The 23671-nt window shown below is 52.7% G+C and overlaps 1 protein-coding gene across 5 annotated transcripts in view; it reads left to right on the forward strand.

Annotated features, from left to right (window-relative positions):
• The first annotated feature begins 5700 nt into the window (after window positions 1–5700).
• The window catches only part of IGDCC4 (immunoglobulin superfamily DCC subclass member 4), an 89425-nt gene continuing 71454 nt past the window's right edge, over window positions 5701–23671 (forward strand). For 3 of the 5 annotated variants that reach the window (XM_048076260.2, XM_048076262.2, XM_048076261.2), the window contains exon 1: window positions 5701–5948. In XM_048076260.2, the coding sequence (XP_047932217.2) occupies window positions 5852–5948 (97 nt within the window). In that variant the 5' untranslated portion in view covers window positions 5701–5851. Of the gene's footprint in view, window positions 5949–20056; window positions 22603–23671 lie in introns of those variants that run through there. The other 2 variants (XM_048076263.2, XM_048076264.2) reach the window with 2 other exon arrangements.

Raw genomic sequence — 23671 nt, forward strand, 5'->3', positions numbered from 1 at the left:
AGGAGCGCTTTTAGTCAAACCTTCCCTTTTGCTCGGAAGCCAGATTCGAGCACCTCCAGCTAAGAGGTGGCCGTCGCCGTGTGCTCATGTGTCCTGCTCCGTGTCACGCAGCAAGGTGCCCCAAAAAGCACCCCGCTGGCACGGCCCCGCATCCGTGGGTGCTCACTGCTCCATTTTCTGGGGTCAGCCACAAGAGGGTGGCATGATGATGTTCACCACGCAGCCTCCCTGCTTGCCGCCGCTTTGCTTCTAGCGTGGCATTTTACAGCCAGCTCTGGAGCTCTAATAAAACTTTGGAGCAGCTCTTTCCTTTTGGCACATGAACACGCTTCCCACTACAAAGGAGCCTGACGGGTGTTTCTGACGGCAGCGCTGACTGTGCAGCAGTCCTTGATGTTACATGTGTTCCTTATGCCCAAACCCAGCCTCGGTTAGTAGGTAGCACAGCAGCGTATAAAATTCAGACTATTTAGGGATCCAAACTTTTATTGGCCCTGTTAACTGCTGTTAGGAGAAGCCCACAGGTGTTCTTTATGAGCAAATATTATTTTTCATAGTCTTGTCTGTTTACAAGACAGTGATGTTCCATGCAACTTCTTTATAACATGTCGGGATGTTTCTCGCAGACCTTTATTTGATTATAGCTTGTGGTGAACAAGCTGGTTAACAAATACACATGCACAAAAAAAGACTCATGTGACAGCAAGGGAGACGAACTTGAATGAAACATTCATCTCATCTAAATCTGCCCAATCTGGGCTGTCTCAGTATGTTTTTCTAAAGCAGACTTTCAGTAACCCAACCCAAGCCACTCATCTTGAATAATGGATCAGTGGATGGGGCTCTGTGCAAGGCAAGTTAGCATTTCATTTTGCAAATCCTTGCTCGGGTGACAAGTCCCAGTGATCAAGAAACAGGGCACAGAGGATGTCCAGGCAGCAATATGAGTCAAAGAGACAAAAACAAAAAAAACAAGTTTTATTTGAACAGCTTGTGAGTGCTAGAATATTTTTAGGTTGCTTTAACATGATAGCTTTCCATGTGCAGGCAGGTGATGTTGATATTCAGAACACACTTTGGCCTCACTGCGAGTTGTTTCGGAGCCTGGCATTCATCTGAAAGCAAGCTCCCCCACCCTGGATCTGCGCAGGATCCTGCAGGGTGTGCCTCTCTGCGCGCTCGTGGTCCTGCCTGTAGGACCAGGGCCCGTGTTTGCAGAAGCCCCTTTTACCACAAACCCATTTTAAATACGAGCTTCCGAATCTCATTACCCGCTGGCTTTCCCTCTTCCATTTGTTTTTCTCCTAACAATGCACCTGCCAATATCTGCCCCAGAGCCCCATTTTAAGTGGCATTTTCCATCGTTAATGTCACGCTCCTGCTCCCTATCTGTCTTTGGCAAGTGCCGACTGCCTGCAGCAGGACCAGGGAAGAGGGAAAGCCCTCGCTGGGCACAGCAATAACACAACACCCATTCCTGGAAGAATGATGAGATAGCCCGTGTAATAAATATTTATAAGAGCAAGCGTAATGAAATGAATGTGTAGTAGACTGAGGCTCCCTTAGGGTTTGGTCATCACATGTTTTTTTCCCTCTTTTCTTTCTTCTCTGTTATACAGAATTGTCCTGATGTCCCCGGGTTGTCGAGCAAATTGCTTATTGTGTTGCTCACTTACACAATGCATGTTATTATGTGCAACCAGCTGCTCCTGTTTGGCATTGCTCGCACATACGGAGCAGGAGGCTACCGTCACTTCTCTCGTCTGGAAGTCAACGCTCCCTCTCGCACTGAAGTTGCTGCCAGGCAAGGAGAAGTCTGGCCTCGGAGCGAGTCCTGGTGGTAAAGGCCCCTGAGGGACTCCTTTTGTGGGAGGACCGAGGTTGCGGCTCTGCAATGAGTTTGAGCTGATCCATCCAGCTTTGTGCTGCACTGAAAGCTTCCTCGTGCCTCTGCCTGTACATTCCCATTGCCTCCCTGGTGCTGGCACTGACCCTCGGGTGACTGTGTGGGCAGCTGGAGCAGAGGGTTGCTCTCGTTGTTATTGCTGTTGCCAGTAAAATTTCCAGCTCCGTCCCTTCCCCTGCCCCGCTCCGGCCTCCTAAAAGCACGAATGATGGCACAAAGGAAAGAGCCGCCACCTCTTCTGGCAGTGAGAGCAGCTTACATCCCTCACACTATGTCAGCCTCAGTGTTGGAGGCCTGGCCGTGGTCAAAGACGGTCAGCAACCACCTTTGGGTGGGGAAGCAAGCGCCTATCCCAAATGGAAACCGTCCTCTTTTGTGTGAAGTGGGGCAAGCTAAGAGATTATAAAGCAACCTTAGCCTTTATAAAATAGCTATTCTCTTTAAAATCTGTATCTCCCTTAATTTTGAATTAACTTCCATTTCTTTCATTTGCTTTACCTTCTCTGACGCTGGCCCACACGTTCTCCAGGCTCTGAACCCCCCCAGGAGGCAGGCAGAGAGCATTTTAGGTGTAGGACTCAGACTGAACCTGGGTTAATACTGCACTGCCCAATTAACAAACCCATGCAATGCGCTGTGAACCTTCTTGTTCCTCAGTGCTTCCTCTGTGAAATGGCTCTTCTCTGTTCTTTTTTTGATGTGTCTGTTTTGAGAGCAGGGTTTGTTCTTTACCTTGTTTGTGTCACCGTGTCTTGCACAACTGGATCCTGCTAGCCTGAAGCCAGCTGCGGCCATCTGGGAGTGGACACAGGCTGCTCAGTGTGGGCTTGGGTTCGGAGCCTGGAGAAGCTCTGGTTCAGGTACCTCTGCAACACGTGCTGCAAATTCGGGGCCTCTTCCATCTATACCAGAGGCAGGAGAGAGCACCTTCCAAAATCACTGTCCCCCCCGAACTACAGGCTGACTGCATGGGTAAAGCTCCTGGTGAGCTGGATCAATCTGAAGCAGCTTTAGGTGGATTTCCCTAACGACCTCTTCATTGCTGGGATCTTATATTAACCAAGAGATGTGTACGATGTACCCTCCACACACCTGACTCACCGAAGGTTAGTGTCTCCCAAGCAGGGAGCAGAAGGCTCAAACACCTGCCTCTTGCTGCTGCTGCTCTTTGCCATTCACACTTTCTCAGCTCAAAATATCAGAGGTCTGCAGCTATTGAAAGGCAGGATGAAACTCCTTGCTGACAGGGGCTGGAACACCAGGGAGCCTGCAGCACATGAATGGGGTTTTTTACTTGCCATAAGCATGGGGGCAGAACTGTCCTTATCTGGGGAAGGAACATCCCTTCTGTTGGCACAGTCTGCTGTCACTTTGTCCTTTAGGGTTTTACAGCCAGGGTTATCTGATCCATCCCAAATGTACAAAGTGGCTCTCTCCCAGGCTCTCCTTCCTCTGCAGACACTGCGAGGAGCCATTTCACACCACGCAGGGCATCCCTGCAAGTTGTTGAAGAGGCTCATGCCTACCCAGGCGGTGTAACACCAGGAATGCCTGCCTGGGTACGTGGGGCTGGGTCCTGCGAAGGTAAAGGAGTCGCCCTACGGGGACATCACTCATCGTGAGCTCGCTTTGTCCCTGCTGGTGCAGGTGACAGGGGGGATGGAGGGGACTTGGTGTTGCTCTCGCAGGGTATGTGTGTTGTATGTGTGACAGGAGCTGGTGCTCCAGGTCATGTTACGGCCATTTGCACAGTTCAAGGCTGTTTGCTAAACTCCCTTCCCCCCTTTTCTTTCTTTTTTTTTTTTTAAAATTTTTCTCTCATTGAGAGAAGAAACATATCTGCTGCAAGCTTGGTTTTGTTAAAATGCTGCTTTAATTCCTGCTCCCACTGACATGCAGAAGACAGAGGTGACGTAGAGGTCTTAAATAATGCTGTAAAGTCAGGCAGGAAGCAAAGACAAGAATTGCACTTGGGTCTTTCACTGCCCAGGTCAGTCCCTGCTTCTAGCCCATCCTGCTCAGAAGGAGCTGGGTCAATGGCTTAATGCAGGCAGGTGCTGTTAGCCAGAGAGCACAGTGTTCTGCAGACTGATAGCAATTTTCATTATTTATGTTATGCTGGACTTGCCAGGTATTTAAGTAAAGGTTTCCTTGCTTAAAGGCAGGGAGAAATGTCCAGTATCTGAGGAAAAAAGCAGGGGTGTGTCTGCAAGCAAACCATGAGCAAGCGTAATGAGGAGGCATTCCTCTAGCCTCGTTAAAGCAATTTGACAGCACCTTTAAAGCCACCTCACCCAGAAAGGAGCAGATAGGAAAGATTTAGAGAGAAAGGAGAGCTTGCAGGGGTTGATAATCTTCAGCTCTGCATGGGAGTAATGCAGGAGGGAGCTGGGTTGATTAAAGTCTCCTTTCTGTCAAAAGCAGAGCCCCATGTTGGGTCCATGCACGTTAAAACCAAGCTGCTGTGTGCTTTGTTGCTCTGAAACGAAACGGCACCCAAAGTGGGCAACGTGGCGTCAAGCTGATGTTATTGTCGATGGTGCAGGAGCAGGGGTGGTGGGTTTGTTGTGGCTGGGTTGCAGCTGCCTGCACATCGAGGTGCTCAGCGAGGCACTGGTGCTGCGCACAGCCCCTGCGTGCCCCTGCTCAGGGCAGGAGCTGCTGGCTCCAGGACTCGTCTGTGCCGACAGTGCCAAGCGCTGACTTGGGAGTTGCACAACTTGTACACATGGGAAACCCGCTTCCCACCACGCAGCCTTTCTGGTTTCATTTAAATGTTTTATAGTTCATTAAACAAGCTAATAAATAGGAGGGTCTGCATTAAAAAGGTTTCCTTTTTCATATTCTGCATAGCTGGAGCCCTCTCTGCATTCCACCCCGCAGCGATAAAGCATCCCAGTGAGCCAGGCAGCCTCTTCTCCTTTCGGAGGCCGGAGCAGACCGTCCCCTGCCTGCTCCAGACGTGGCCACCTTTTGCTTTGTGCCAGCCGTGCTGTGGCAAGAAGGACTGGGTGTCATTTACCCTCAGGACTAAACCTGCACCTGTAGGCGCACACGTGCAGCGCGGAGCTGTGTTTGGGATTCAGCCAAGCCGGGGGAGGCAGCGGCCTCGGTCTCCACCTCTCAGCACTCTCAGCTGGGCATTTTCACTGCTCAGCTTGGCTGGTGGATGGCACCCCACTCCTGCGGGGTGCAGGCAGGCTGCAGGCTGCGTTTTGGTGGCTTTATTCTGTTAAGGATGACTGAAAGCGCAGGTTAGCCTTTCACCCCCCTGAAGCCCACCGTAGACTCCAAGCCCTCACCCCGTGGACCCCAGCCTGTGCGCGGCTGCTCCCTGTGGGCCATTGGAGCCGTCGAGTGGCTCCAGCCTGCTCATCGAGGTGCCAACACCACGAAGGCACGACAGACGGACGGACAGACGGATGGATGGACGGATGGACACACAGACGGACGGACAGCGCCGTGACGAGGAGGACAGCTTGCTTCCTCCTCACGCGGCGGGGCGGTGCCCTCCACGCTCACCTGCGCCAGCAAATTATAAATAAACACAGGGAAGGGAATTTTTTTTTTTTTTTTAAATAAATAAAACCACACCAAACGCTCACAACGCCCCCACTTCCCCACCTGCCGGCACCGCGCTCCCCCTCAGGCAGCGGGGGCCGCCCGCGGGCTGGCAGCAACCTGTTGGACCCGAGGGCGGGAGGAGGAGGAGGAGGAGGAGGAGGAGGAGGAGGAGAAGAAGAGAAGGAGGAGGCGACCCCCGGGCTCGGTTGGGCGGCCAGCCCCGCTGCCAAAGGCGGAGCAGCGGCAGGCCCCGGCCGCCTCCCTGCCTCCCCCCCCCCCCCCCCGCCCCGTGGCCGGCAGCGGGGCCCGGCGGGCAGCGCGGGGCTGGGGCGCTCGCACAAGATGGCGGTGGGGCGGCGGGACGGCGCGCTCCCCTCGTAGATGCGGCCGCGGCGGCCCCTGCTCCCGGCGCCCGGCGGGGCTTACATGGCGCTGGAGGACCTGCTTTGTCTCTGCTTCGCCGTCCTGGCCGTGCAAGGTGGGTGAGGAGGAGGAGGAGGGAGGGAGGGAGAGCGGGCTCCGTGCCCCCGCGCCCACGGGAGGCGGCGGACACGCGTGGGGTCGCGGCGCCACCTGCCCTCGCCCCCGCGGGCAGCGCAGGGATGAGCGCTCCGGTTATGGGGTTTTTAATCCCCTTCGGCGTCCCTCTCCCCCTGCTTCAGTGGCCATTTTCAGACCCTCTCCCCCCTCTCTGTCCCCGGTTTTCACACCCCGGTCCCCCCCGTCCCATTTTTTCCCCTTTTTTCCAGCCCCTTCCCATCCCCTGGAGCAGCCGCCGCGCTCAGCGCGTGGCCGTGCGGTGCCTCCTTTGGGGTCGCTTTTTGGGGTGAGCCCCGTGGGGAGACCCCCCCTCGGAGCCACGGCGGCAGCTCCCGGCCCCCTGAGCCACCAGCCCTCAGCATCCATCCGGAGGGGTGCTGAGCCAGGACGAAGCGCTGGCCGAGCTCACAGTGGGCCCAGGTACCCCAAACGGGGAGCATCGCCCCGGTCCTGGTGCATGAACCCTTTTGATCCATCCACGAAGGAATCCGGTGCTCGCCCCGTTTCGTAACGGTTGCATAAAGGGCTCTGTGCGTGGGCACGCATAGGGGTGCCGTGCATCGTGCCGTCTGGCTTCCCGTGCTCGCCGTCGAAGTTCGAGGTTTGTCTGAATCCTGGACCTTCGGGTACGTGGTGTTTGCCCTGCGTGTACGCGGGCACCCGTCGGCTTTTGTCCGCATCCCCGCGAGGGGCAGGGAAGGTGTGGGTTGGCAGAGCCACACCAAAAAATGCAAGCCCTGCACGGCCCCTGGTTTAAAACAAGCTCCGAAAGCAGAGGTTGCGGTGGAGGGGTCATCCCTGCTGCGTGGGGTGTTTTTATCCCTTTTCAAAATGCATTCAGGTTCTGCAGAATGTAATTATAGCATAAAGGATGTTTAGTCTTTACGGCTTCCAAAATAGCCTTTTGGGGAGGAATACAGTGCGGTGGAAGGTTGCTGGTTTTTTTTGTTTTGTTTTGTTTGTTTTTTTGAGCATTGTGTAAGCCCTTGGTAAGCTCCTGCAAGGTTTGGGTCGGCGTTTGCTGAAGGTGCAGCGTGCTGGTGGCTGTGCCTAGGAGAGAACAACGGTCCATGGCAGTGGCCCATTGTCACCAGGGCGGGTGGGTTTTGCTAGACGGATGGCAGGCTGTGACCCTAGCCGCGGATTAGCGGGTGGGAGCCGTGTCTCCTGCCCCTTCCAGCAAACCGCAGCGTGGATCCCGAGGCTGCTGATGGAGTACAGTGATTTAAAAAAAAAAAAAAACGAGGGGAGGGAGGGAGAATGTTGTTTTTCAAACCCACTTCAACGAGAAAACTTCAGGAGCTTTGTGAGAATCCGCAGCCGTGGCTTCCCTGCTTTTTTACAAGCGATCAGGCAACCCGTGGAAATTGTTTCTGTTTGTCTTCTACCCGTGGGCCGCGTACCGTGCAGGGAGGTGGCGTGTGCCTGTCCACGCAGCCCGTGGACGCGCGGCGCGGTGCACGCGGGTGTGCTTCCCGACAGGTGGGTTCGATTGTGAAAAGAAAAACAGGGGCTTGTTTCAGTCTGCGATTAATTTGGCAGCGGGTTGAAATGGTTTTTGGGAAAGCGTGCATGTGTGCGTCTGATCCCGAAGCCCACGCGTTTTGATCCAAAGTTCAAGCTTTGCTGGGTATGAAACGCTTTGGAGAGAAGCAGGCTGGAAACCTTCCCCCCTCGGTGGACGTGACGGCAGCTGTGCCAGCTGGGGGTGCGAGCCAGCGCTTTGAAAGCCTTCTGCCTGTCCTGCTCTGAGACCGCTTTCCCTGCAGTAGCGGGAAAGGGTTTAAGGAGGAAAAAAAAAAGCAACACACCACCGACCTCTTCAGTTAACTGCAGCAAGGGGGTCGTGCTGGTTGCTTTCCTCGGGGCTCTCTACGGGGGGATGTGTCAGTGGGAAGTGGGCTGAGCTTTCCATCCGAGTGATCAGCCGAAATCCATCTGGGGCCGTGGCATTTGCATTTGTGGTCGAGCCCCGTTGCTGCTGCGGAGCAGATTTTTGACATTGCCTAACTCCTAGCTCTGGTTTGCTCTGCCCTTCCCGTCGCCTCCTTCCTGGCCCCATCTCTCCACCCGGAGAAGTCAGCGTTGCTGTTATTTGGGATCGCTCTTCGCAGAACCTCACCTGCATGCAGACACCTCTCTGGTTGCAAGGAGGCAGAATGAGCCGTGCAAGGAAGGGGTGGTGTTTAGTCCCCAGTTTTTCCATTTATTTGAGACCCTTCCTGCCCCCACGGAGCACCGACGGTGCCGAACAGCGGTGCACAGCATGTCGGTGAGGCTTTGCCCGTGTCGCCTGCCCAGGGGCAGGCTTCTCCTGCAGGAGGTTGCTGCTGTTTTGCCGTGGCCATCGTGACAGCCGGTGCTCACACCCTGACTGCAGAGGCTGCTCCGAAGCAGGCAGCCTTTCTGCTGGCACTGAGGCTGAAAGAGAAACCACTCAGGCTTGGTGCCGTTCTTGTTTTCCCTACAGCTTTTTCTTTTCTTTCTTAATGCCCTCTCCTTTCGCTGCCTCGAAGTCTAAAGTGAAGCAGAACCAGCTAATTTTCTGACGTTTCTCCCACTTTCTGCAGCAGGCTTGCCGCTGACAGCTGTAGAAAGTTTGATCCTGCCGCGGGGGGCCCCGTGCAGGGTGGGTGTATCGCTGATGGTACGCGAACCACTTCAAAGGGGAGCAAGTAATAATGTAAAAAACAAAAGTTTGGCAATCTGCCTTTCCCCGGGGAAGGAGGGAGGCGGCTCTCCCTGCGTGTGCTCGCAGCCTGGTTTGGCTCAGTGCTCGGGGGGCACCAGAGCCACCTGCGCCTGGGAGCTGTGCCGGGGGCTTGGGTGTTGCAGTGGCACAGGGAACATCTCGCTTGAGCTCCTGCTCCTTGCTTCGTCTGCTCCGGTGTCCTCGGAGCCCATCTTTAGACAAAAATAGCAATGCTTCTCTCAGTCAAAGGTGTTGAGGGGATAAAATCCATCCGTGAGTGTTCAGCACCTATGGGATCTTCTGCGTCGCGGCGCCTGAGTGTCCCGGGGCAGGATGCTGCGGTGTCCCAGGCTGGCTCAGATATTCCAGCTGACTCCTGGTGCTGCATCACTTGCTGGGCTGTTCGAACTCTTCCTCTCTGGAGCTGCTTTCCCAAAGGCTGGCTGATCTCCCGGGGAAAAATCCGGGGAGGTCGGGCATTTGCAGGATAGGAGATGCTGCTTGCACGCTTTACACGCTCCTCTCCTGTTTAAATGGCTGCCTGACCATTAAGCCTAGTCATGGTTATATAATTAAGATGGGAATTAATATTTAATCTGATCGTAATTTGTTGTTGGAATCCATCCCAAGCTGATCTCTGACTGTGTCTCTGCATGAGGTATGTGGGTACCTGGGGAAAAACTGAGGCCGGGGTTGCGTGCAGAGGAGCTTTTGCTCGGCCCCTGAGAACTACAGGCTTGCCTTGGGTGGAGAAACCCTAACCTTTATAAACCCGGAGCAATCATAGTCGTTTCGTTATCTGTAGGAAGCAAATGTTTGCTTCATAGTCAGCCGTAATATTAGAGGGGATATGGTAAATCCTTGTTATCAGTATTTGCCAAGCACACGTTGGGCCAAAATCAACTCTGGTGCAATTTCGTTGCTTTCTGGAGCAGAACTGGGCGCACTGTCTGCGGTAGTTTCAGCCTGGTTACCTGTGGGAGAAGAGGCTGATGTGGTCATGCTGTCTGTCCTAAGAATTTTTGGACCTGCTGGTCGGTCATAACCAGTGTGGGTATGGAGAATTCAGAGCTTCTACATTTCTACAGTGTTTTTGAAAATAAGTGACCGAGTGGAGAAGAGGGACACGTGGGATGAAGGAGAGGAGCTGGAAAACCCGGCTGGGGAAGGAACTCGAAGTGCCTCAGCTGCGGGATGAGCTCTGATCTGATCAGGGCTTGCACCTTGCTGGGACAGGACAGGGCATTTCAGTCACGAGAAGCAAAGCTGCAGGAAGTCACATCTCAAGTCCTTGCATCCACTTGTTTATTTTAATTTTTAAAGTCTTTTGTGCTTTAAAACATGCTATTGTTTTATTGTTATGCCGGCAGTCACGTCACAGAGCTTGGTAGCTGCTTTGCTTTGCTCTATTACTGGAGAACATCTCCCAGACACGGGACGTGGGCTCCTCCTGTTGGCTTTGTGCTGGTCACTTGCCATCTCTGCCTCAGTTTCCCCATTTGCTCCAGTTTTCCCATTTGCTTCCAGGGTAGCAGATGCCGTGGCACACTGACCGAATGCAGAAAGCTGTCGCTCTAAGTAGCAGACTTGTATTTGTTAAAATCCCCAGAGTTTTATTAAAATCCCTGGAGTAAGCGACCTCCACGCACTGCTTTTCTGACTTAACAGCTTCTTGGTGCTGGGGTTCACAGTTGTGAAAACCGAATCCGCCGTCTTCGTGGAAAGCAGAATTCAGCTGCGTTCTCAGGAGCACTTCTGGAGGTGCTAAACCCCACACCAGGCACGGGGGAAGGACCAGAGAGCTCCTTAAAACTGTGTTACCTTACCTGTCACACCAGAATAATCTGTGAAACACCACTGCATTTTCCAGCTTCTGAAAGAAACAGAGCCTTCGGAGGGAGGGGATGAGCCGGCCGGGGTTTGCTTTCAGCCAGGCAGATATCGGCGAGAGTGGCGGCTGCTGAGAGGATAAATGCTCCAGGAGAACCCAAACGCTTGCCACCAGCCTGGTTTCAGTGTTCCTGACGCTTCCTTGTTTGCAGGTGTCACGATGCTCCGCTCGCGGGTGGGTCGGTCGTGGTGCTCCTCCTTGCTGCCCGCGTTCCCCTGGGCTCTGCTCGCGCCACCCAGGCCTTTTGGGGTCCGTTTGAGTCAGATCCTGTCCAGCTCTTAGTCCGTGGGATGCTGCCGTTGCGATGCAGGTCTGCTTTATCTGAGAAGTCCAGCAGAGAGTAATGTGATGCAGTTTATGATGTTAGTGGGTAATAAACATGCTCTGTGGCTGTTATGATAAGCAATTACAATACCCCTCTGGAACGTTAATATCAAATGTTCTGAAATTATTTAAAAACCTGTGTCTGCATTTTAAACTAAACTGCCTGGTCCTGCCGTATTAAATTTAACTAAGCTATTAACTAACTATTTAATTTAACATAGAATAACCTGTGCAGGTTATTCTATGCTTTCTTTTTTTTCTTTTGTGTTAAATTTTTTTAGAAGATCTTTGTGTGGAATTCTTGAGGACAGGTTGTTAGTGTTAAAGGTACGTTAATGAAATGTGAGCGTCTCCAGAGGTTGCTCTCAGCAAATTGATGGGAGAATTAAAAATCGAGCACGTGAAAGTATCGCACCTACGTGCAGCCTGCTGCATCACTTTCCCTTATTCTGACTTATCTCCCTGCTCTCATTTCCTGCTCGGATCTGTGAACCGCTTTCCCTTTGGAGTTGGGGTGACTTTTATCACCTTGTTCAGGGTGAGAATTTGGGAAGTTAACCCTGGGGAGGGTGCTGGGATGGCAGAACTTGGAGCAGAGGTGGAACAGACCTGGGGTGCCACTGCGGTGCCAGGCTGGGGGATAGGACGTGGTCCTGCTTTGTTTCCCCGTCTGCGCTGGGAAATGTGCAGCCTTGAGAGTTTCCAAATCGACCGTCGATAGATGATCAAGTTAATCGGTGTGACCAAAAAGGTCATTACTTGATGGAATGGATTTCCAGGGCTGTGCTCTGTGAATACACAGAGGGTTTTGGCCAAACTTGGCTGTTTATGCATGCGCAGCTTTGATAATTTTTATTTTTTTTTTGGCATCAGCAATGCTTGCAGGCTTTCAGGCTTTAAAATTACCTGAAGTTTTGCTCTTAATGCGAGGCTGTTCTCTCCCTGCCTCGCAGCTGGCTGCTTGGGTCTGAGTGCCAGCATAGGTGCATGCGTTCTGCAGACAAAAGTGGAATTGTGTCTGGTATTAAAAGAAAACTCGCTGGGTATTTACTGATTTGTTAGTGTTGCAGCTGAGCAGGCTTTTCTGTCCCACTGGAAATCTTTGTCCCTTTTTTAATTTTTCTGCCTTTGGAGATGGCTTAGTGAAAAACCCCAGCGTGCCCCTTGTAGTGCTGTTACCTCTCTGGAAAGATCCCGTGACGCGATGTGCTCTTACCTTTCTGGAAATACCAGTGCTGCTTTAAAACGACGGCACGCAGAGCCCTTCCCTTTATCGGGGTGACCCAAAGGGACCGGGCTGCTTGCAGCCCATTTCCGTGCCCGACCAGTCCCACTCGCTTGCTTTTGACTCCAGGCAAAGCCTTGAGGAAAGGAGAGACGTGCAGCCCTTCGTGAGCGGGCAGGAGGGGGTCGGGGAGGGCAGGGGACTAGCAGATGTTGGTGCTGATGTGCCGGGGCTCAGCCTGGGGCGCTGGGATGGACCCGTCCCTGGGCAGGAGATAAGGCTTGGGTGGAGATGCTGGGGCTGGCCGGGGGTTATCTGATCTGCAGCAGTGGGGTAAGAGCCGTGGGGTGGGGGTAGAGGATCTGGGGCTGCCTTATTTCCTGCTGGCTTGGGGTTTCTCCCCTTTGCTGTTAGAACTGAGCCCGTCCCAGGAGGAGACGGGATGCTCCACGGTCTGTGTGCGCTCGCAAGGGCGCTGCGTTGACGCCTGGCGAAATACGTAGAGAAGATAAAAAGGGAGAAAAGAAACCCGGCATCTGATCAAACACCATCTTCTTTGCTGGGCTGGCAAAAACTGTTTAGTGCCTTCTTCCCAAGAATGATTTTGTAAACATAATGCTGCCTATTAGCCATGTAAATTACTGTCATTGGTGGCAATTGTTGTGACGGAAAGATAAGTGTCTCGAAACTCTGGCTTGATTTACCCCTCGTGCCCCCCCAGCTTGCTAACCAGTTGTTTGTGTCAGTGCTGATTGCGGCTTTTGTCAGGGAAATCAAAATATTGATCAAAACTCTTTAGCTCTGTTTTTCCTAGGTCACAGTAAATTCAACTTTTCTTTCTTTCCCTCGTACTCCTTCTCTCTGCGCTGAAAACGAAGCGAACCTTTCCCGGAGGAGATGAGCCGTAAGCTCCCGCAATCGGATGCCATCCGCCTCAAGAGGGTCTTTAGAAGCAGCCCTCGTGTCTGGAGGCTTTCCTCAAGAGCCCGCCGCTGGAAATCTGGCTGGCAGCATTACCTCAAGTACTATCGTAGGGTTTTCTTTACGTGCGAAGCGGGGAGAGAAGGAAGTTTCTCCCGGCTGCTGGCAGCGAATAGCTTCCCATTTACTTAGCGCCTGCGGCTGCTGCCAGGGCTCTCTGCTCGGCGGCCGAGGGAGTTAAGTGCGGGGTGAAAGGCTTCGGTAACACTTCGGCACGCGGGCAGGAGGCTCAGCTCTCACATCGCTCTGCCCCCTTTGTGTTTTACGCCGGCCGAGGCGCTGGGTAGGTTCGTAGGTTTACGGCCAGCGAGGTTTGGCCGCTTTCCTGCGTCGTGGGCAGCGGGAACCAAGTATGTTTGTTGCGCTTGAACGAGAGCATCTCCGCAAGAGGAACAGCTACTTCTGACTTGAACTGCTTTTCTAGAGGTGGGTGCTTGCCTGTCGTGGCCCCTGGGTGAGCTGGTAACACGCACTTGCATGCGGGCTGACTGCTTCTGGCTGTGGTTCATCAGTGGGTACGAAGGCACGTAGCGGTACGGAAAGCCTCCCCGCGTGCCTCCCTGATCAGGTTTCCTGCTAACCTGCTAAGCCGAGTACGTGCAGGGCCTTGAGTCTCTCACCTGTTTTCCATTCCTTAATCTCAGCCTTCTGTAGCTGACACCAATGTAAGCAAAAGCCTCGCTTTTCCCGGCAGCTCGCTGCTTGCTCAGCAGAGCAGCTTTCGCTGCTTTGCTTCAGAGCCCGGCTTTTTGGCTCTGGACCTGCGGGACCCGAGGGGCACCTGTTCCCCGCAGCTCAGCTCGGAGCTGCCGTTCGGCGGGGGCTGGACGCGGCTTCCAGATGTGGCTGGAGCAGGGCCAAGGGGGGGAAAGGTAAAGAAACCTCCTGCTCCCGGAGAGCCTCCGTGGCGAGCAGCCGGGCTGTTGCTGGGGCAGATTTTGGGTTTTGCAAGAGCTGGAGGAGGAGATGGGGCACGCACGTGCAGCTTCCTTACAGCTTTTGCAGAGAAATGCTGCCGTCTACGCTGGAATTGTACCCCATGGTCTGTCAGTACGGTTATGCTGGAAAATACTAGAAATATAATAGAAATACTAGAAAAATACTCGGTTTTACAGCAGCTTTCACTAAATAACCTCTCAGCCTTGTCCTCCATCGGCACTTCGAGTACGGGTGGAGCTTGTGGAGCTTTGCCCTCTCCTGGTGATAAAGATGCCTCTGTCCTTTGCCATGTCGCCTGCACAACACGGTTGGTATTTCACAGTGTGAACATCTGCTGCCTCTGCACGGCTGTCTGCCTGAAGCATCTGAAGCAGGAAACCCCTAGTAAGACCCTCCTGGCTTTAGGAAGCGGACATTTGGTTGCCTGCTGCATGCCACGCTTACGTGGGGCTTTGACGAGCCTCTGTGCGTCGCAGTTTTCCGTTCGTAAAACGGGGCGTTGCAATTCCCCTCTGAGGGATGGAGCGGGAGCACGTTAGGAGGGGTGCAGGGGCTGAGGGGCAGTGCTGCAGGTGTGAGCCTCGAACGGAGAGACCCGTAGGGACGGGGCGGTGGGGGCTGCACGAAATGCAGCTGTGCGGGCATGGTTGTGCCTGGCTGCTGATCAGCCCTGGGGGGTGCATCGTGCACCCCCAGACGTGTACGCGGTATGTGCAGGCCTGGAAATGAAAGTTCCTCAGGACTGATGACTTGTTCGCGTATTTTAAAGTTTGTGGTTTTTAAAATATGTTGCCCTCGTAGGGCATATATATGTATTTTTTTTTCCTCACCAGAAACTTGTGAGACTGGAAATTTCACAGTATTAATTTTTATGGCGTTTCCTAAGCTGAACTAATTGGGTATTTTGGAAAGGGGAAGACAAGGGTGTGGATGTGCGTTTTTATGTAGATTTCATTAGAAATGTGACTTGGATTATCCTGCTAGCTATCTGAGCGATGTGCATGAGGTCTCTGCTGGAAAACGCAAGTGATTATAGGCTGGTGACTAACAAATAATCCTTGGCTAATATGGGGTGGGTGCAATTAATGTTAATCCCTGCTCAGCAGTAGTAAAAGTTGGATAAAGTCAAAGAGATTTTGCAGTGCTGTTACTGACCTGAACACACATCACACAGCATTTCCTGAAATGAAACTGGCTCTTTGGAAGAGGCTCCATTCTCATCATTATCTCCTTATAATAGAGAAGGAGCTATTCAAAATGCCCCGAAGTTGCCTGGTTATAAAGAAGAGGATTTATCCTCTGTTGGTGTTATGTGCTGAGGCACACAGGACCTCATTAAAAGAGGAACAGCAGTAATTAGTCGAGATTAATGGAAATTAATCTGTTTTTACTAACAAATGAGGTTGTGTTCTGTGGTCCAGAGCAGCCTTCATCTATAGTGCTTATCCAGCAGCCTGGTGCGCAGAGGCAAACATTTTCTCACTGTGGAAGAAATTGGGCAATTTGGGCCTTTTGGTAAAATCTCTGTGGAAGCCCAGGTCTCGGTTTTGGATGCGTCCTGGTGCAAGGAGCAGAGGTGCAGGGCCAGGAGGGAGAAGCATCGCCTCGGAGGCTGGGCGCCGCGGAGGCAGCAGTACCCCGGAGCGGTGTGACTGTCCCCAGGGGCTTTCTCCTGCGCTGGTGCTGTAGAGCTGAGAGCATGTCCTCTGCTGTTTGGAAACAGACCCAGTCCTTTTACTGCTTTGTCCTCAAACTGTCAGGTTTCTCCTGGCCGCGGCTTTGGAAAAAGGGAAGATTTATGTGCTCTGGAGAGAAACTTGTGCTGACAGTGGGTAAATGCACTGTAGATTTTGGAGAGTTAAACAGCAAAGTGGATGTGAGGGGTTTTGGAACCGGAGCTGTGAAATTTATTTTCCTCCTGTTATGATAGAAGCTGAAATTGGGAATGGGAAGGAAAGTTGCCCCCCCTTCTGAGGCTGGGTCCTAACAAGCTTCAGGAGGCGGCGCTGCTCCTTGCACTCCCCCATCTCCACGTGCATCCCAGCAGCCGTGGATACGGGCAGTATCTTTTTTTATTTCTTCTCGCATGGTCCCTCTCTGTTTGCAATGATAACCGAGTTTCCAGGTCACAGTAGAATATTGTCTTTTAAAACCGAACTAGGTGAGAAGTTACGCCAGGAGGATGTAAGGTCCTGAGATGATCAAGGCCTTGGTAAGATCGTGGGATTGTCCGGCTGCGGGCATTCCTGTGGCTGAACGCTTTGGCATCTCGTGTTTTACCCTTTTTAATGTCCCCTCCTCAAGCCTCCCCTCTTGCCTGCTGTTATCCACATACAGCTGGTCAGCTAGCCGTACTGATAATGTGCTTTTGTGGGTGAAGTGATAACGTGTGCTCCGAGCTCCCTGCGTCTTCCTGGGGAGCTGAAAGCCTCTCGTGGGGTGATACAGGCTGGAAGTCATCTGCAGCGAGCTATTAAAACATACTTTCCCATTAGTTTGCTTTGTTGCTGTTCGGAATTGTCTTCTCTTCCCCTGTGTGCTGGCTCATTATTTCTCATTAATTCCTGGTTTGTGCAATTACCTGGGAAATGCAAGAGAGTTGGCAGGAGTTTGATGAGCCTGACTCCGCTTCTTGGGGGCAGGCGGCTTTGTAATTATGCAGCACGTGAGAGCTGGGTCTCGTGGTCTTGGGACACAGGCGTCACTGCTGGGGCTCTGGGACAGGGGGGCAGAGACACCCCGGTGCTGAACCCCAGCCCATCAAGACAATGGGAGCAAACAAGGGAGACTGTTCGCTTCACTTAAAAACACACAAAAAAACCCACGTCAAAAAACATACACAAAATAATCCCAAATACATCCCAGGGGATTTTGTTTGTTGTGAAAGCTTTCAGCTCAGCCTGCGGAGTGAGCGTGTCTTGGGATGTGTGTCAGAGCAGTGTCACCCTGCAGAAGGCTTCTTTGCCCTTTCTCTTGGCAGGCAGCTTTCAAGTAAGAGAGGAGATGCGATCTGCTCCCTTTCTGCGGAGGAGAACGAGACAAGATAAAAGGTCTGTCACTGATTAAAACATCACAGTTCATCTGCTTGTAGCTTGTGTTTTACTGGCAGATACGTCGTGCCATCAGTTTCCCCGTACGAATGCTCCTCTTTTTAAGGGGTTTTCATACGTGGGCTTCCCAGCTGCTAGGAAGAGCCTCTTGGCTGAAGCTGGACCGAGCAGCTGGGTGGGCTTCAGGCCGAATGGGCTTTACCTGCCCTCCTCCTGCCTATTTTACTGTCAGGAGAACCACAGCATCTCATTACCAACAGCAGTGGCAGGGCTTTGAAGATTTCTGGCCTCATTATCTTATTTGTGCTGTGAGTAGCAGTGAAGTCTACGTGCTGTCAGGGAGACCTAGCCGCCGGGCCAGCTGTGTGGGAGAAGAAAACCCCGTGAAGGGGATTGTGCAGGGGTGTTTCTGGCCGCTGGCTTGGCTGTGTGCTTGTTCCCCGGCTGTACGTGTGCTGCGGGATTCCCTGCAGGAGCTGTATGGGGTGAGGAGGTACGGGGGAGAAGTCGCTGCGGTTTGGGCCCCGTCTGTGGCCCCACAAATGCCTCTTCTGGGCAGTGCCTGTGGAAAAGTCCAGCTTGCGAGGTTGAGTTCTTTCATCATCGGGGTGGTGAAAGCAGATTAAGGTTATGTGAGAGCTGCCGTTTGGCTGAACATCGATCGTCCCCCGGGGGGAAGATCCAGGCCTGCTGGCGGTGTGTGTGTGACTTCCCTCAGGCGGCGTTAGGTGCCCGCACGTAATTCCAGCAGGCCAGATACGGAGGGGTTCGGCAAGCTGCATTTTTTCCCCCTTTTCTCTTCAACTCCCTTCTAACAGCAGAGGGGTGAGGAGCGAGCCTGTAGCCCCGGGAAAGCAGAGGCAGGAGGAGCTGTGTGTGGGGGCAGCATGGAGCACGTCCAGGGCTCACAAACTCCGGTGGCGGGGCCAGGGGCCATCTGTGGAAGTAACAACTGGGCCGGGCACGGCTGCTGGAGGGCCGTGGCAGCAGATGGCCAGAGACGCCCAGGGAGGGGACAGGAGGCGTTCGCTGAGGCTGCACGAAGCAATTTCACAAACGAGCTTTAGGAATGAGACCAAGGTGGGTGTTCCCAAAAGAAGGCGGCTGTAGGCCAATTTTGGGGAGCCGAGGCAGGGTCCTGGAGCCACAGAGGTGGGCAGCACCACCTTCACTTTGGATGTAGACGTGCCTCGTTGCTTGCAAGGTGGACCAAAGGGAGGGGACTTGGCTGGGCCATGGCCTGGGGCCTTTCCCTCTGCCTGGGGCAGAGGGTGCTGGTGGCGTCTCTCAGAGGTCTTCTGTCAACGCAGGTGTCTAGCTGCTGCTGCACGGTGCTCCCCGTTGTCCCTCTCTGTGGGACGACTGCTTGGTTGTTGCGTAGTTTTGTGCTCTGTGCTGTGGGTTGGTCATGGAAGAAGTTTCAGAGGTGTGTGCACAAGCGCTGTGACAGAGCCGTGTACGTGCACGTCATCTCTGAGACTGGTGGAGGCGTATCTCCCTTTACGGTCAGATATAAGCAATCTTCTACTATATGAATGGAACAGGCATCAAAATACTACTACCTGGCTATTCCTATCCTAAAGCCTTAGTGATGTTGCCATGTCCCTTTAGAGTTTCTAAAACAGATCCAGTCTGAATAACCCGGCGTAGCAAAAAGGGAGAGAGGAGTTGATGCCTTGATCATCAGCTGAAGGCAGAGGGATGAGAAAGATCTTTGATGATTAAGATCTTTGATCTTTAAAACAATGAAAAATTCAGAAACATGAGATGTACTCCATCCTAGCACGATTTCTTGGATTTTCTGTGGGTGACTGTCTTCATGGTGCCCTTACGTTACGTGAACAGGCAAGATCCTGAGCTAAAAGCGTTGAGGGTAGGAGCTTGTTGCTCAGATGCCACAGGTGACTGATCTGGACGAGTTGTTTTCTCTGGTCTTCTACCATAGCTGTTGTTGTATAGATTCAAAGCCATTTTCCAAGCTGTTGTGTGTTGTGGCTGGGTGTAAAGCGACAGGTCTGGTCCTGTGGCAAGTGAGCTGGCACAGAAGCTTGCCAAAATGTTGGCTCCCCCCCTGCATGGCTTGGGGGCTCTGACCGAACCCTCCCTGTAGTGCTCTGTAGCCAGTCTCTGCAAGGCTGTGGCTTCCTCCTAATAATGCTCCACGTGGCTGCATATCCACGACGCTGGTTGCTGAGTGAAGAGAGTGTGGAAGTCAAGCAATCCTTGCACATTTTGGGTATGGCTTTCCCTTTCCGTGGCTCCAGGCAGCAGCTGGGAGAAAGTTGCTTTGGAAAACAAAGCTGTTGGGAGCTGTTTGTTTAGACACAAGGCAAAATGAAAGTGGAAAACATAATCTGTCTGTTCCCCTCAGCCTCCCACCTTCTTTTTGTTTAAAATGTCCACATTACGATTTACTTTCAATAAACAAAAGATTTTTCCTATGAGCTGGTGTTCGCTGGTAGGGGAATGGGACTTATTAGAGACCAGGAATCCCTGCTCGTGCCTACGTTTTCAAACTGGAGCAAGAGTTCATAATTTTATAGACCTTTCAAGGAATAGATTTCCTAAAGCAAACAGTGAGGAACTGTTAACTTATTGCCATGTAAAACAACAGTGTAATAGTCTGATTGCGCAGTACTAATGGCTTTATTATTCTGTATCACACTGGAGTGGTTTGGGCTGCCAGAAGATAACGTACCTTTCCTGAGACAGTTTTGCAGGCGATTCTGAGGAGAAGCCAATTTTAGATTCTTGGGCATCGTCCTTCCCTCCTAATGAGGGAGATAAGGACCGTGTGGGTGCTTTCTTGCTCCAGTTCTCCTCCAGGATCGCACAGGAAGGAGCAGCTTTCAGAAAAGCACGGTAAAATTTCTCTCCGCAGGCTGAGAGCCACCAAAGTCTCGTGCTGCCCCTCTGTGTCGGACAAACGTTGAAGGGTCTCAGCTTTTCCAGCATCTGCCAAGGGCATCCCTGTGACCTGTTTGCCCTTCGGAGGGAAGAGGGCAGCGATGCAGATTCTCCCACCCCCAGAATTATGTGTGGTGCGGGCTGGGGCTGTGTCTATCCCCAGCCCTGTCTTCACGTTGCTCCAGGGGGCATCAGTTGGACAGGGTAGGAGCAGCTAGCCTGCACTTCGTGAGCATCGGAGGAGTCCCCAGCAATGTCCAAGCCAAGGTCAGGGCTCGGGCTGAGCTGCTGTAGGAGCTGCTGAATTGTTCAGATCTCTCGGTGTGAGCAGAAATGACCTTGGGGTACCTGGAACTGAGAGCTCTGGATCCCTTTTGAGATCCAGGTTTGCCCACCACCCACACTAAAACCCCTGTAAAACATGGACTGCCAGCATCACCCCCTGCTTATTTTGTGCTGTCAGCTCTGCGGGCTTCTCCTCAAGGACAGGCTTTTGATCTGCAGTCCTTTGGAACGGGAAGATGTTTGGCTGCTCCCAGCCCAGCCTGCAGACCCTGCCAGAGCTGCTCAGAGTCGTGCTAAATCAAAAAGGCTGTTGCCATTCCCTGTGGGGGGGGGCAGGAGGAAAGGCCTCCTGGAAGAGCACAGGCTGGTGCAGAGCTCCTTGGCACCCTGTGCTCACTCCAGTGCAGCGTTAACTCCTCGGCTGTGCTGGGCATCTCCTTGCTGCAGGTACCGGGAGGCCCAGGAGGATGTGTGGTCGCAGCCTGAGCTCCTGCTTGCCCTGCTCCTGCAGTCAGCACGTGTCTGAGGATGCCTGCCTGGCGCCTGGGTGGGATCTCCAACAGATGCCTGCACGGTGCCCTGGCCCTCCTCCAGCTCAGAGTCATTGCAGTGACCTCTGCTGAGTCCTGTTTGTTGAGAGGGGCCGATCTCCTGCGTTCCTCGGTTTCTTTCTCCTGGTTCTCAACTTCTTCCTGGTAAACTGGGCTCATTCCTGGCTGCCCTACACGGGCGCACGCTGGAAAACTCTGCACCAGCTCCTTTGGGCTCATGGAAGAAATTCTCTGCGAGGAGGGCTGTGGCTGGTAATGAAATAGCTTTGCAGTGACATAGTTTCAGTGCTGCAGTATGTCTGTGCTGGCTTTCAGGTTGTTCCCGGGCTAAAAATATGGCCCATTAAGGCTTCTGGAACAGGATGTAACCATGTTCTGAAGATACGTTATTCCTTACGTGTTCCTGCAAAGTGATTTAACCGAGGCTACGTTTGGAGACCTACCTTATAGGCTCACCCTGTCTGAAGAGTAAAGCAGCATTTCCCGTGGGTTGGGCAGAGCCCAGTGCTGGTGTTGGACGTGGTGGGTGCAGCTTTTGTGCCTGGTTGGGGCCGCTGGACCAGATCTTTCAATTTCTGATTTCTTCTGCCCTCCCAGATGACAAGAGATTCAGAACCGCACCGAAAAGATTAGCGTTAGGGGTTTTACCACCTAGCTCGTTTGAAACTGGATGCGCTTGAGATGTGTTGAACAAATGGACAGTGGCCTGCCTTCTCCCCGGGGACGGCTTTTACATGGATGGGAAGCTACAGATGGGGCCCAAGGCAGAAATGCAAATAGGCAGGGCTGTGATATGAAGCATTTGGCAGCGTCGCCGGCTTAAAAGCTCCCTCCCCACGGCTGCTTGATCCTGCTCTCTCGGTTGTGCTGACACAGCTGGTTGGGGGCCGCGCCGTGAACTGTGCGAGCGGAGCTTTGGCCTCCAAAACCACGGGATTAGGGCCTGAGCTGCTGGCACCGTGACGGTGCCGAGCCCCGTCCATCCCAGCCCTGCTCGGAAGCAGCCCTCGGAGGTGTGCTCGCAAAGCTGCGATCACACCCGGCAGTTGGAAGCTAATTAGTTTTTATAACCCTCTTTTGTTTGCTTTTGAAGACACGAGCTCCTCGCTTGCCTGCCTGGCTCCCGGTCGGCGTCGGGACGGCGTCAGCACAAGGGTGCGAAGCTCACGTTACGCGGGGAGAGTTCAGACAGGTTTGGTTTCAGCACAGGTCTCGTCCCCGAGCTGTTCCAGCGCTTTCCTGACAGGAGGCAATCAGTGTCAACGCAGGCCTAGCCCCGAGACTGCTAACAAAACAGTTCTGAGGGGCAGAGCTCCCGCGTTAATGAGTTCAGCGGTGGGTTGACTGCTTTCCGCGGATGAAAAGGTCAGATCTGTTGCCTGGGTTATGCGGAAAGGTTTTGTTCTGGAACAGCCTGCTCCCGATCAGCTCCTGTCTGCCGAGCTGCCAGGCGCTGCTCTAAATAATGTTTTTCCTGCATTTTCCTCATCAGTGCGTGCCGGAGAGGTATTTGCTGCCTGCTGCTTTTTCTCGCCCTTGCCGCAGTTTCTGTTGCGTCCAGGTAACTGCGAGCATCTACCTGCACATAGGCACAGGAGGGACCTCACGGGCCCCCACAGCAGCCATTCCCCACTTCTCTTGGGTTCACAGACCCTCCCCAGATGGATCCAGCGCTTTCCAGTAGGTCGGTTTCCTCTGCTGCAGTCCTACTGTGGCAGAGGGATCACAGCTATGGACATGGCTTGAGGTGGGTGGTGCACAAATGGACCCAGAGACCAACTTGTTTTTTTTTAGGGTGAATACACTCATTTAAGGCCGAGAAGTCCTGAGTTCAGGTCATCAGCTTGGGCAAACTTTAAATGCCCCAGTTTTGAGCCAGCTGTACTCGGAGTTTGGTTTTAATCACAAGTTTTAACAAATGGAGTCTACTGGAAACATTCTCAGTGAAACACCCGTGTGATTTTTTTTTTCTCAGAAGCCATTAGCTGTCTTCAAGAAACAGTATTTTAATTGGAGCCATGATAAAAGCAGAGCGGCAGTGGTTGTGTTAAAGCTTAATTTATTAAACAGCTTTGTTTTTAATGCAAAAAATAATCCGTGAACAAAAAAAGAAGCTATGCAGTTTAAAACTGTCAAAATAAAACCTACAACTTTGAAGTCTTAAAATACTTTGGGAAATGCTGAATGTTTTTGACTGGTTGTATGGAACAGCTGAACTGACTTAACTGGAACAAAATTAGAGGAACAAAGAGGTTTTGTTTCCAGAGTGTATTCTTTGCCCTTTGACAGCGCTGTCTGGCTCGCAGGCTGAGTGAGGTACAGGAGCAGGTCCCCGTCAGCTTCCCCCCTTGGCTTTCCTAGGACAACTGTAGTGTGCTTCTAAATGCAGGCAGAAAGGCTCCAAAATTGTTTTCCAGGAGGCAACATCAGGTCCCCGTGAATGTAATTTTTTACACCGTTGTGTGCTGTGGGTCTCATGGGGGAGTCACAGATGCTGCTTTTGTTCTGAACTTCTCTGGGGCTGTATCTTCCACCCTCAGTCTGTGGGAATTATGTTGCTGATTTCACCACACCAGAATTAGGGCTTTTAGGGTCTGCTGCTGAAATAGTTATCTCATCTTACCAAGTAGCCAGCTTGTAGGAGTGGTAAGTTGCAAAATAATACAAAAGTTGCCTTGGCTGCCCCTGTGGCTGGCCTGAGGGCCCTGGGGTGTATTTCCGTCTTTAAGGCTGCCCCGATCTATTCTCAGGGCATTTGGACAGAGCTTATTTCTCTTTCTTTCCCACCTGAGAGAGATGGGAAGGTGTCAGAGGAC

Source organism: Anser cygnoides, chromosome 11 (assembly GCF_040182565.1).
Source record: "Anser cygnoides isolate HZ-2024a breed goose chromosome 11, Taihu_goose_T2T_genome, whole genome shotgun sequence".
NCBI classification, from domain to species: domain Eukaryota; kingdom Metazoa; phylum Chordata; class Aves; order Anseriformes; family Anatidae; genus Anser; species Anser cygnoides.